Source organism: Zosterops lateralis (genome assembly GCF_965231275.1).
Source record: "Zosterops lateralis genome assembly, chromosome: 2".
Taxonomy (NCBI): domain Eukaryota; kingdom Metazoa; phylum Chordata; class Aves; order Passeriformes; family Zosteropidae; genus Zosterops; species Zosterops lateralis.
This window is the reverse complement of record NC_139763.1, coordinates 74,772,573-74,786,095: the sequence shown is the minus strand read 5'-3', so window position 1 is coordinate 74,786,095 and position 13,523 is coordinate 74,772,573. Positions and strand designations below refer to the sequence as shown.

General features: G+C 39.9%; 1 protein-coding gene across 5 annotated transcripts in view; it reads left to right on the top strand.

Annotated features, from left to right (window-relative positions):
* ELMOD1 (ELMO domain containing 1) overlaps positions 1–8,136 on the top strand; it is a 42,425-nt gene extending 34,289 nt beyond the window's left edge. For 2 of the 5 annotated variants that reach the window (XM_083855149.1, XM_083855150.1), the window contains exons 6-11: positions 187–320; positions 1,530–1,598; positions 1,897–1,920; positions 3,938–3,988; positions 5,473–5,606; positions 6,419–8,136. In XM_083855149.1, the coding sequence (XP_083711275.1) occupies positions 187–320; positions 1,530–1,598; positions 1,897–1,920; positions 3,938–3,988; positions 5,473–5,606; positions 6,419–6,591 (585 nt within the window). In that variant the 3' untranslated portion in view covers positions 6,592–8,136. The remainder of the gene's footprint in view (positions 1–186; positions 321–1,529; positions 1,599–1,896; positions 1,921–3,937; positions 3,989–5,472; positions 5,607–6,418) is intronic. The other 3 variants (XM_083855147.1, XM_083855148.1, XM_083855151.1) reach the window with 2 other exon arrangements.
* Positions 8,137–13,523: the final 5,387 nt, after the last annotated feature.

Sequence of the window (13,523 nt, the reverse complement as noted above, 5' to 3'; positions counted from 1 at the left end):
TGGTTTGGGATTTTCCCCCACAGACACACTTCCAGAGGAACTTCATTTGATTTTGTGTTTGAGTTGCTGGGATAGCAATGCAGTGATCTGTTCAGTGATCAGAACTTAGCTTGGTTTAAAAAGAGAAAAAAAAAAAAATCTGTACTGTGTGGAAACTTCATTGTGTTTTACCTGTAATCTTCCTAGTTGTGGAAATGCTTGAAGCCGAATTCACCACTGAAAGCTCGGATTTCGAAGCAATGGTGCGAAATTGGTTTCCAGGGTGACGATCCTAAAACAGACTTCAGAGGAATGGGTCTCCTGGGCTTATATAACTTGGTGTAAGTATGTCCCTCTGCAGATGGGTTTACATGCATCTGAAGTCATGAAAAGCAGCATTACTTGCAGATTTTAGCAAATCTGTGGGAATAATTTAGAAAAGTGCTAGGGACTTAACATTAAGCATTTAAGAAAGAATTTATTTGCTAGCCTAATTTTTTGAGTGTTTTTCTTCTCAAAAAGGTCTCCTTTCTTTCAGTATTCCTAACTCAACCTTGTAATATCAGTTGCTAAGCCCTTTTTTTTAGTTTCTCTGTGACACAGTAAGTTAGCACTCCCATCCTACCAGGAAGAAAGTGTAAGTATGTTTTCACCAGTATCTAGATCTCCTTAAACAAAATGCCCTGGAAGTATGTAGGTGGGAGGGTTATGTTACTGCTCAGCTGCTTTCTTGGGGAATTTCATGCTGAATTCTCGAGCAAAACACTTGATATGCAATCACCAATAGCAGACTTAGGTAGTTTGACTACTACTTCAATTTCTGTTGGTACTCAAAATTAAGCAGTGAGTTTACATCACTTTTTCCTTCCAACTCCTGCAGGCCAGGTGTTAATGTGATTGCTGTGTTTTGTAATTTAGGAATTGACTAATGCCTGTTATTTTCTCCAGCCTTTGTACTTGCTGCATGCAGTTACATAACGTAGAAACATTTGGTAAAATAACTTCTCCTTACGAGGCAAAAAATAAGTATTTTCTGCTTTTACAGATTGAAGGACATAAATCATCCTCTGTCTGTATGTTGTTCCCTAGTAAATCTCAGTTGAGGATCTGGAGTCTTGACTCTGGCTTTGAACTTCCATTTGAAATTAATCCCTACCATGTATTTAATTTCCTAGTCTTCTATGATGACTCTTATCTTGCTTAATAAATCTGCCAGATCAAGAAGCCTGAACTGCTTTCTCTTGAGCTCAGCACCCGACAGCTCTAGTCATAAACAACTGATTTTCTGTAGGGTGGGTAGAAAGGAGAATCTGGTAATGCACATTCACTAAACTTATTTAGGAGTGCACTTGTAGTTGGAGGCTGCTTTAATCTTTCAGTTTGGGGGTCTAGGTGGCAGTTTAATGAGTTTAACACATCAAATGCTACTAATACTGTGTAACACATGCACTGACTTTTAAAAAGGTGTGTGTATAGATAGCTTAGTATAATTTCAGATGCTTTTTTTGTTGGTTTTTTTAACAATTCACCCTAAACATATATGTCTCCAGGTATTTTGCTGAATGGGACACTGAGATAGCTCAGCAAGTTCTCACTGATTCTCTTCACCCTAAATACAGGTAATGCTTGAAACTAGAAATATTAACTGGAGAAAGGACTCTGCTGGTTCTGTTTGAGGAAGAGGGCTGGGTCTTTTTCTCTTTATTGGGCATATCCTTGGGTTTTGCCACATGCTGTCTGTTTTAAAGCACTGATCCTGAAAGTTGATCAGGTGCAAGAGGCAAACCTGTGTTATGAATCTGGGAAATAATTAAATTTATTGTAAAATGTTTTCACTTCTGATTTCAATTAATTTTTGTATTTTTATTTACCTTTCTTTTAATTTGTTTAATTTTATTTTTTTTTTTTGTAATAAAGGGAAGTCACTAAGAAGGAACTAAGGTATTTTTTTTCTTTTTTCTAAGTTTTCTGAGACACTACATGTAAATAAAGATCAATCTATAATTTGGTGTATTATAAACTTCAAGTCTTTGTTGCAACACCAAGAGACCCATATTCTTTTCTTTAGAGACCCAAACTGTGGGGTGGAACACTGGGTATATACAAACATGTTTATATATCAAAAATGCTTGCTTGATGTAGTTAAAGTGACTGACATGATAATCATAAGTAGTCTAGGCCAAACATTTTTTAGCAGAGCTGAAAACCCCCTTTATTTGTATCACATACTCTGTCTACCTTGACTTCTGCATGTCCAATCTGGTTACTCCATTGTCCTGACTATTGAGAGATCAAGTACCTTCAAGTGTCACAAACTGCATAGTAGGTAGTTTATCAATAGGAGACTCCATGATTACTGGGGGGGTAGAGACCTCTTAGCTAGTTACAGAGAAATCAATTGCCTTAAAAAACATTTTTCTTCTGCCAGTAATGTTAGATATCCATAAAGCTGGTTCACACCTATATCCTGGAGCTTTTGATCTCCTTGGGATTTTGGGGGGTTTTTTTGTTGAGTTCCTAACAGTAATTCTGTGACTAAAAGCCCTTGGAACATATTAGTGTTCTTTGCATGTTTGATTACCAAGGGCAGTCTTGGAGTGCTGTGTGAGCATGTGCAATTTCTATGCCTTGACAGAACATTCAGTAGAAGATGGATGCTGCAGGTGGTGCCCATGGTGATATTCCTGATGTGGTTGCTTAGCAGCTCTGCTGTTTTCTGATGGGATCGTGCTCAATGGATTTTCTGTCTCAGCTGAACTGTTTCACTTGCCCACATCCTATTGTGTGCCACCTTTGTTATTCACACCTTACCTGGGGTTTTCTAACTGTTGTTATGCCACAGCCTACAAAGATGGTTCAGATTTTAGAGGATGAGCAAAGAATAGTGTAGTCCTGTATGCAAAGCTGTACAGGAGCTGAAGTTTTATCCTCATGCATGCCACCAAGTAACCCTTAGGTCACCATGGGTGTGAACCTATTAGCATCTTAAGTACTTAATGACAACAATTTTTATATACTATATTTACATGAAGCTCAGGGAATTGTTTATAGTGTAATATATACTTATCGAAGTTCAAGAATAGTCTAAGAACAATGCTTTCATATATAACTGTCTATAATTTGGGACCTAAAGCTTGCAAATTCTGATTTGCCTTACTAAGACATGCCAAAGTTGTAGGCCTCTGGTTAAGGTCAGTTCTGTGCCTGCTTTTAGCTGGTTATAAATGCAGGCAATGATTTCTGCTAAACTTGCTCATTTCAGTAGACTCAAAACTGGTTAGTGGGATGTTGGATGACTGATTGGATCACACAGCTCTTTTAAATCATTGAAGAGCTGAAATTTAGTTTAAAATCAATGTTCCCTAACTAATTTTATTTTAAGGGAGGCGTCTTCTGTGTCCTTGAAAAGCACTGCATTATTGTGCCAAGTAATAGGAAACACTGTTCCTTATCTTTGGCTGCTGAGTGATTTCTAGTTTGGCTGGTCATAAAAACTTACTGTCAGGGGAGTATTCTCATGTTTGCTGCCTCAGGTGAATCATGCCTCCAGTGATGAGTGTCACATATATCTCTGAAAACACAAAAAAGCTAAAACCATCTTTGATTAGTTAAATGTAATTTCAACTTCTTGTATAGCTCAAGCTTAACTGAAGTGAATCACTTTTGTGATCAATTTAGAATATTATGGGCTTTTTCTGAGAGCAATGACATAGGTGCATTTTGTAATGGTGAGATGAGTTTGTTGGCAATGCTCTAAACCAGTTACCCATTTCAAGTCTGTTTATATCAATCCATTCACCCACAAGCAGTGTTAAATGGTTAAATGGGTTTAGCCATGTAAAAGAAGGTAAAATACCATATTCAGGCAATGTTATAACATCAAAGAAGTTAAAAGAAAATATTTGTCAGTTAGTAATGCTTGGCAGTATCTGGATTTTAATTATTTTTTCTTCTGCAGCCAACTTAGCAAAGCTGAATGGGAAAAGAAAAAGTTTGATAAGGCAATTGGGTAAGTTTAAAGGCTTTCTTTAATTTGCTACAAACACAGCAGGTAACAATGCTACTGTATATTTCAGGGGGAGAAAGTGTTTCCTAGTTAATTCCATGAATGTATGTACATCCACTGTCTTGACTACACCTTGGTTTTGATCAAAGATTACAGGAGAAACAGTTCAAATTATATTCAGGAAAAAATCCCCAAAAATTTTGTAGCAAGAAGAAACTTTCTCTGTGTGCTATATATAGTGTGGTGATTAATATGTGTTTATATTCTTCTTAGCACATGACATGATCAAGTTTCAATTCTTGCTGTCAAAGCCAGGTTCAGAACTGCTTTTAGGAAAATATAATAGCAAAGAAATATGCTGAGGGTTTTTTCTTCTTTGACTGTGGGTTTGGTATAACTGCATTATTCATGAGAATGGAACAGGATGTTCCTTCTGAATGTATCTAAAAATCTGTAATACAAGATTTTACTGCCTATATTTAATTTTTCTGTGAAACTTGCCATTAGGCTTCATGCTGAAGTTATCTTCTGGACTTCTGTTTTTTTCCCCCCTGAAATGCAAAAAAAGGTTAAAGGAAAAGAAAATATTTCGATTTGCTTGATAGAGGTAGTTGAAGAAGTACCCAAGACAGTCTAGAGAGGACAGCTGTCTTTAGCTGAGAAAAAAATCCAATCACTGAATATCCAAACATGTTTGCTTTTATCACTAAGTGTCCATGTGAGTCTTTATGTGCTTTCTTGGGAAATAGTCACTGCTAGAACTGTCAAGTTCTTTATGCACCAGCCTCACAAATTAACTTCCAGTTTTGGAGTTGTGTTGTGCTTAAATATACTTCACTTGTTGGTGTCTCTTAGCAGGACAGTTTGGTTAATGAGTCTCATTTTCTTGTGTCTGTTTCCAGCATGCTCTGATTTAAGTTTTTGCCTGTTTTCTGGCCTTTATCTCTAGTTCTCTTTTAGGAAGAAATTAGAGGTGACTCGACTGGATCTTTTTCACGAGTTTTTTAGCTATATGAATGTCTTTATAGGACAGGTTGATGAAACCTGATGTTCCTAACTATGGGTAATGAGTTCCAGTGGGAACTCCAGCAGTTAAAAATAACAAATGATGGGTCACCCTGCAGCCATGGCCACCGTGTGGAGTCCTTGCCCTGTTTCAGAGGCGAGTGCAGGAGCACTGGGACGTCTGTGCTTGTTCCTATTTTGTAGGAATTAATCAGTGCTGTTCCACTGAAAAGGCTGGCACGGTGATGAAACTCCTGTTTTTACTGTGACCGTGTATTTCCCAAGGGAAATGCTGTACAAAGCATTCAGGATAAATGTTTTCCTTGCTTTCCACCCCCCCACACACCTCGGAAACTCACAAAGGAGAGAATTGATACATCTCAGTAACACACAAAAATCTGCAATGTCAGGGTCATCAGTGTTTCATGAAATGTGCTGAAAGAAGGTGAGCTCTCAACAAAAGTTGCTGCTTTTCCTTACAGCTACTCTTTTGCTATCGTGGGCATTAACATAACAGACCTTGCATACAACCTGCTCGTGAGTGGGGCTCTGAAGACCCATTTCTACAATGTTGCTCCAGAGGCACCAACGCTCACTCACTTTCAGCAGACGTTCTGTAAGTGCTGGGTGTGAGTGTGGGGCAAGGTGTGAAAATGCATAATTGGTGCACTGCTAACATAATACTGCCCAAAGTTAAAAAAAAAAGAAATAAAGTTTTCTGAAACAGCACAGAGACTGTGTTCTCCTGTCTAGGATGATTGGATATGGCTCTTAAGCTGTGATGGAGGCATCTACTAAACCAAGGTGTAAAATAAATGCAAACAAAAAAATGCACTAAGCACCTTAACAAGTGACCTTCCTGTTTTTTAAATAACAAGAAGAAAGCAAATGTGCTTTAAGGAGTATTGTTTCCCCTCAAATCCAACTGTCATGCATCTACATTCTAGTGTTACTCCCCATCCTTCAGCAGAGTTGCAGCTCCACTGCCAAAATAATTCTTTGACAGCTCTTTCCCCTATATTTGAGTATCCCTTCTACAGCAGAGGCCTGCTGTTCATCTTTGCACAGTGGGAGTAACACTTCTAATATTTTTCGATGTGTAGGCAAAGAGCTGATAATAAGCACCTGCAGCATCTTTCCCTGGTTTTATACTCCCTGGTTTTATATTTCAATTTGTGAATCCATATGTCAACATGACTAGTTACTTCTTGTGTTTATTGTGAGAAACTCTGTGTGTAATATTCATCCAATTTTGGGATTGTCCAGAATAGCTTTAGTCTTGTTCCTGCCCAGTGCCATGAAGTGTCAGATCTCAGTGACCAGAATTCTCTGTGCAGATCATAATTATTAATTCCAGGCTACTTTCTAATTTTATATGTCATATTTACATGCTGTATTTATCTCTTCTTCCTTCTTATGATTTTGTAGGCTACTTAATGCATGAATTCCACAAATTCTGGATTGATGAGGATCCACTGGACATAATGGAATTCAATCGTGTCAGAGAGAAATTTTACAAGCGAATCTTGAGACAGCTCCAGAACCCAGAGATGGCTCTGTGTCCTCATTTTGCTGCATCAGAAAGTTTAATCAATATGTAGTTACTCAACTGATTTTATTTGGAGGCACTGTCTCACTCTTGGTTTAGATCACTGTTAGACCATCACTAGCATACTGAATGACCATGGCAATCGTGTGCATGTTTTTGGCGCAGTGTTCATCTATTTTTGTCACACGATCCCCTTCTGCTTCTCTCATTGGGGATTCTTCATTTTAAATGGGTGCTCATATTGCCTCATTATGCAGTGTTACCTTCTGAATTGATGTCCAGATATCAGAGGTTTTCTATTTTTTTAGACTTTCCTCATAATTAAGCATTGACAATTGAATTGTATTTCTCTAGCAGTGTTTTTGTATATGTGGAATAAGTAGCCGGATCTTGTATTGTGAAAGCTTTTTAACTTCTCGGTATGTTTTAAGATATCTACTGGCATTTCAAGCAAAATATATGTTTGGACCTCATCTAGAAGATAATGTAATTTAATCTAATGCAGACAAACACATTAACGTCCAATTTTCTCCATGCAGCCATTATATGCTTAATGCAAAATTAATGAGGCTTATGAGATACAAGTTTCAGTGAGAAGTTTATGCAGAATTACAATCAAATGCATGAATACCAAATGGTCTGGTGATGCTAACACAGTGAACTGTGAACACATTCAGAAATAACAGATACTGGCAGGGGCCAAAAATTATAACATCAGGCTGTTGTCACCAACACCGCCATGCTGAAGCATGGTCTAGATTCTTGCACATTCCTTTGGATATACAGAGGTTACTGTTTTGTGTCACATGGTGGAAGACAACATGATTTGGTCACGTGAATTCAGGGGTGAAAAAATATATATCTTTTCTTTGAACTACTGAAAATGTTGCTTTGGTTGTTAATTCAGTTCCTAAGAGCTGGGAGAAATAATTGATTAGAAGGTTTAGAACAAAACTGCTTGTGTTTCCCAGACTACTTATAATAAAAAATTTAAAATGGCAAACTGCCTTTTTTCTAAAACCGTAAATGAATAAAAGTGTTTGACACTAAGACTGTGTAGTATACTGAACAACATCTACCATGGCATTTCATACCCATGGTATTTTTTACCTTCTAAGCAATCAATTTTAGTATTATATGTTTGTGTAAATCACTTGCATATGGAGATTAAATTGAGTAGTGTCCTACTACTTGTGAATTATATGAATAAATTATACATCATTCTAAACTGAAGCACTGTGGGTTTTATTTTTGAGATATGCAGTAATACAGAGGAAAAATGTTTTATTTAATGGATCAGGTAAAATGGGTTTTAACAGCTCTGTGGTATTCCCAAGGCTGAAGTGTGATTGCAACTTCTTCAGATAAGGTCCTTTATATCATTTTAGCTACTGCTTGGGCCATCACTTTATTTAAGAAAAATAAAAATAAAGAAATGGGAGTACTTCAACTTTCTAGGAAGTCCCTTGGGTTTGAGCCATCTCACTTCTTTGCTAAAATGTAAGCTGAGGGTCAGGACTTCTCTACGTGACTGGAAACTTGCACTCATGGAGTTAGCAGAATTTTATGGGTGTTGCAATAATTAGTGTTCTCCAATGAATTTGGAAATATGGAACTGGAAATATTAACATTTGCATATTTTGCATGAGAATACAAGGAATAAAAGCTATGCATGTTTAACTTAATACTATTGATTTTGGAAAGTGGTTATTTATAGCCATTAGGTCTCGAGGACTTTTTTGTGTGACTCTTAAAGCTTCTAAAATAGGTTTCTAGTAACGGCTTTTATTGTTTCAAATTTTAGGCTCCTTTTTTTTCTGGCCCCACTCTGACTTAAATATCTTCTGCAATTTATTAGGGTACACTGGTTTATTTTTAATACTCTACAGTGGAGTTCATGGAGTTGTGGGAGAGGAAGGGAAGGTTCCTGCTACCTTCTTACTTCTCTGATCCCCTCAGTTATGCCTTGTCTTAAGGTGTTAACTTCAAACAAAATCAGAAAATGTCATCTGGCTGTGTGTCAGATTGTATCACTGTAATCTAACTGGTTTGGGTGATTATTTTTCCTGTCTTGCAGGAAGATAGATTTAATGAAGCTAAGTGTGAAATCCTTTCTCCTGTGGAGCCCTTCAAATCTTATCATCCTGCCCGCTCATGCTTCAGCTTTGTCCTGTGGCATGCTTGTTCCCAAAATCTTTGTCAGACCTGGGGCAGAGGATATCCCTGGTGGGTGCCTAAATCTGGCTGGACACTGCTAAGGGAGGATGTCTGTTGGGCATTGCCTTCCTTCCTTCCCCAAGAATGACTTCTTACCATGATGCAAACCTAAGCATTTTTTTTTAAAGTTAGAATTTACACTATCACTAGTACAGATCCAAACTGACCTGAGAGCAACAGGAAGGATGTTGCTTTCCCTAGGGAGGAGAAATTTAAAGAAATGGAGGGAGGAAAGTATTAAAAAGTTGCTTCAATAAAGAATAATAAATATTTATACTCACTGCAGGGTACAGAATTTGGTTTAAGTATAGAGAAGGTTTAGGTTGGATCTTTCAAAAAACTTTCCACAGCTTCCAAATGCAATGGTTGTTGCATTTCACCAGCCATCCCTCTCTCAGGCTTGTGCCTGGCCATGTGCATCTCAGGCAGCGCTTCCTGCCCAGGCTGTAAAGTAAATGGTCACCTTCTTTCTTAACAGGTAATTTTTCCCAGTCAAATAATTTACATTGGCAATGCCACACAGCCCAAGTGTCATTTTATAAAGGCACAGCCATGTTGTAAGTCTAAGCTGCTACTTTACTCTGTAAAATTCAAGACAGTGTGCTGAAGCTATGCAGGATATGCATTGCTTAGAATATATATTGCTTTGGGCTGGCAGATGAGAATATAATTGATGAAAGGATAATATTGGGAGACTGAATGTGTTAAAATGCAAAAATGTTTACCTCGATCCATTTAAAGACGCGGGGGAAAAGGGCTATGTAGTACAGGAGTTCTTTAATACCGTATGCATCCTTTTGTAATGGTGCCTATACTCCTCCCTGTTACAGATTCAGGCACAGCATTTTCCCATGGCACAGCATTTTCTTATCCCAGCTTATGTGTATTTAAATTGTTACCAGGGCTCCTTCAACAACATAGGTGGACGCTGACTTGTCTTCACTAACCTTGGTGCTGGGCCAGCATCTGTGGAGCTGGGGCTGTGAGAGCCAACAGGATCTGTGCCTGGTGGGTTGGTTACAGCCAGGAGGAGGAGAGCAAATGCTGCTCCAGCTTCCTGACACTTTTTGGCTTGTAGCTTTTTTTTTTTCTTCTTTTTTGAGGCAACGAGAAATATTTTTGCTGCACTTCTAATTGGCTCTTTTGGAAGGTAGTTTTTCAAATGCCGGTGCTGGCGGTATTTGTATGTACTATTTTTAGAAGCAAACAAGGTCTTATCTATATGATTTGTCTTGGACAATTGTATCTCCTGACTGTTTCCTGAAGCAGCACTGAAGCTCAACTGAAAAATTTACTGTCATGTAGAGGGTAAAGGAGATTCATTTATCGTCCTTTTTAATTAAAGAGCAATCTTTAAATGCACCTGTGCCCACTGTGTGCCCTATGGGACACAGACTGCTGGTGATGGCTTAGCAGGCTGAAGTACTTTGCTGCAAGCAGGGCATTTTCAGCATGTCCCCAGCTGAAATAAGTGCTGTTAGGTGGAACAGGATGTATGTGAACAGAGTGCTGATACTCAGGTTAATAAGCCCAGATCCACCTCTACTGGCCCAAAGAATCACTGGTAGCATCGTAACACATTGGCTTCCATTATAAGGGGTCATAATTTCCTTCTTAATCTGTTCCTTCATGGATTGTGGTTGGCTTTTAACATGCCATTTACTGACCTGTCCCTTTTTGTCAGAATGTGACCAGAGATTTTTGACCTTTCCAAAGAAGTGACCACCATTGCAGGGTTGTCCCCTGGTGTGGTATTGCAGATTTTAGTCATTCCTCATGCCTGAGCTCTAGGGGAAACCTCAATCTGCATCTCCACCACTTGGATGGATCTGACTGAGGCAGGAATCAGTTACAGCCTGCAATAGTAGCTGGAGTGCAATTCTATAACTGTTAAGTTCATGTCTTTGGCAAGTGCTCTCAGGGAAACTCTGTATACACGTTGGGAAATATGAGAACTCCAATGATACTTCCTTCTGTCCCCTAGCTGGCTGTTAACCAGCTTGACATCATCAACATATGACTATTTCATCACAGAAAGACTCTTCTGGAACTCCGATTTTCAGACAATTGTTCTACTTTGAATCTTGTTAACTACCCTGATTTCTACCTTTCACTCCTCATTTGGAACTTGGTCCGGTGGGAGCTCAGATTTTGCACTAATGAATCCTCTCGGCTGCACTGAGACAAACAGTAGGGTTCCCCTCTGTACTCTTACATCTGCAGCATGGTGCAGCTAAAAATCACATAAATTCTTAAAATAGGTATTTTGCAGAAAACAATCCTGAAACGGATAAGGAAATGAATTATTCATTGTTTTCCTTAGTTTGCGGCAGTGCAGGTTTTCTGTGAGACTTGCCAAAGATTAGACAGGACTCTTCCTACCAGATGCTGTAGGAATATAGCAGGACAGGCTTTGTGCTTTCCCCTGTGAGCAGTGCACACAGAAATCAGGTCATTACTTCTTCTAGTAAAGGAAACTGTTCTACTCTATATAGAACTATAATTAGAAAAGAGATTTAGTTCTAAAACCTCCAAGCAAGAACTGAGTACAGCAGCTTAACTCCAAAGGAGCTATGAGGAAGGTCAGAGGGCTGGTTACTGGGCCTGGGCTCCACTGTGCTGAAGGGCTGTCAAAACTCTAAGTGGTGTATTCCCCAGAGAGCTTACAGCTTTTGGGGAATGAAGGAGCATGATGGGGAAGCACAAGGCAAACACACACCAGCACAGCTGGCAGCTCAGCAAAGCAGAGCAGCACAAGAGGAGCTGGAAAAAGAGACATGAGGTTGCCTGTTGTATGATTGCAGGCAGTGTCACCCAACTGAAAGGGTAACCAAAGAAGGCATGTGCAGGTAACTGAAAAACCTAACTCATGGATAACAGGGCATGGCACTGTCACACTGGAAATGATGACAGACACACATAGGAGACCCCAGCTTGAGCAGTGCATTGAGTTCTGGGGTCCTCAACACAAGGAGGACATGGACCTGTTGGAGCAAGTTCATAGGAGGGACACCAGGATGATTAAAGGGATGGAGCTCCTCTCCTATGAAGAAAGGCTGAGAGAATTGGGATTGTTCTGCCTGGAAAAGAGTAGCCTTGGGGTGACCTAATTGCAGCCTTCCTGAAGGGGTCTACAGGATGGAGAGGCTATTCACAAGAGCATGTAGTGACAGGACAAGGGGGAATGGTTTACAGCTAAAAGAGGGAAGGTTTAGATTGAATATTGGGAATAAATTTTTACTGAGAGGGTAATGAGACATTGGAGCAGATTCCTCAGAGAATTTGTGGATGCCCCATCCCTGGAAGTGTTCAAGGCAAGTGGGCTGTGCCTCTGAGCAACCTGGTATAGTGAAAGATGTCTCTGCCCAAGGCAAGCAATTAGAACCAGATGAATTTTAAGGCCCTTTCAAATCCAAGCCATTCTATTATTCTGTGACCCCTGGTGCCTACCACATGGATGAGAAGAAAGTTTGTGGTTCTCAAAAGAGACCAGTCAGGAAGTATCAACAAGATGTAGATACAGCCTAGAGGTAAAACCTTGAGGGGAGGCTAAGGGTCAAAGTGGCACCCTTGGTCATGGTCCAGAGACAAGATAGGATTGTTCTCCAAAGTTAGAAAGTGCTTCTTGGCACATCAGCCTATGAAATCTGCCTGCTCACCCCTGAAAATCAGCCTCTGCTTGATGTGCTGGATGGGGGAGCACCAAAGGGGCAGGATACAGAAGACCCAAAGATACAGTTTGCTGTTTCTTTGGTAGGAGAATTTGTGATGCTGACTTGCCTCTGGATTGTCTCACGTGTTCCTTTAAGCAGTTATGATTAGCCATAATTTGCCTCTTCATTCTCAGTTTCCCATTCTACATTCTCAGTTTCCCATTCCTATTCAACATTGGCTGGTTGGTTTGAATTTAGGCCAACTGGGAAACACTTCACCTCCAGTTTTCATGCCTCTGGCCCCATTGGCCATTCTTCTCACACATTTGTCAGCAAGCCATTTTGCAGAGGATGTGAGTGTCACTTCACAACTCTGTGGCCAAAAAAGAGCAGAAAAAGAACAGTGGGAGCAGAAGTCTGATCAGGCTGCTCTGAAATGTCCTAACCTAGTGAGCCTCCTCCTCCTGCCATGCCCTGGCCCAGGAGGCCACTGTGACACCAGGGGTACTAGGAGAGCTGCTCTGGGCTGGGCTGTCTCCAGGCCACTGTCTCCAACTGCATTGTGCCTTTCTTGAGGGCTGTGGGAAAGGAACATGAGCATGTGGCTGCATGGACACCCCAGGGCTTCTCTACCTCAGCTGCTGACAGTGCATGGGGTTGTTCTGCCTCTCAAGCACCCTCAACCTCCCACCAGCCTCTCTCCAGGGAGAAACAGCTTCTTCCATCTTGCAGAATAGAACGGGGGTTTTCAGGTTGTTTTTTGTCCATGCCTGAGACAGGCCTCAGTTACTGTAAGTCATGCCTGTCTGCTGTGAAACTCAGCAAATTTACACTGGTTCCAAATCTGACTGGAATAAATGAATCCAGTAACAGCAAAGAACAGGGGATCCTGAGCCCTGGCAAGAAGTTATAATCCCAGCACTGTATTCTCCTTCATTTGCTGGATAAAAAGGCAGGTCTGAGGGAGATGTGAACATCAACTATCTAGCTGTAACCAAGCATCAGTAAAAATAAAATAAACACCAATGTAATATTAAGAATCAGGTGCTCTTTAATTGTCTGGAGGCATAAAGGAATATCTCCTCCAAAATACTGTGCATGCTCAGTACAGGAA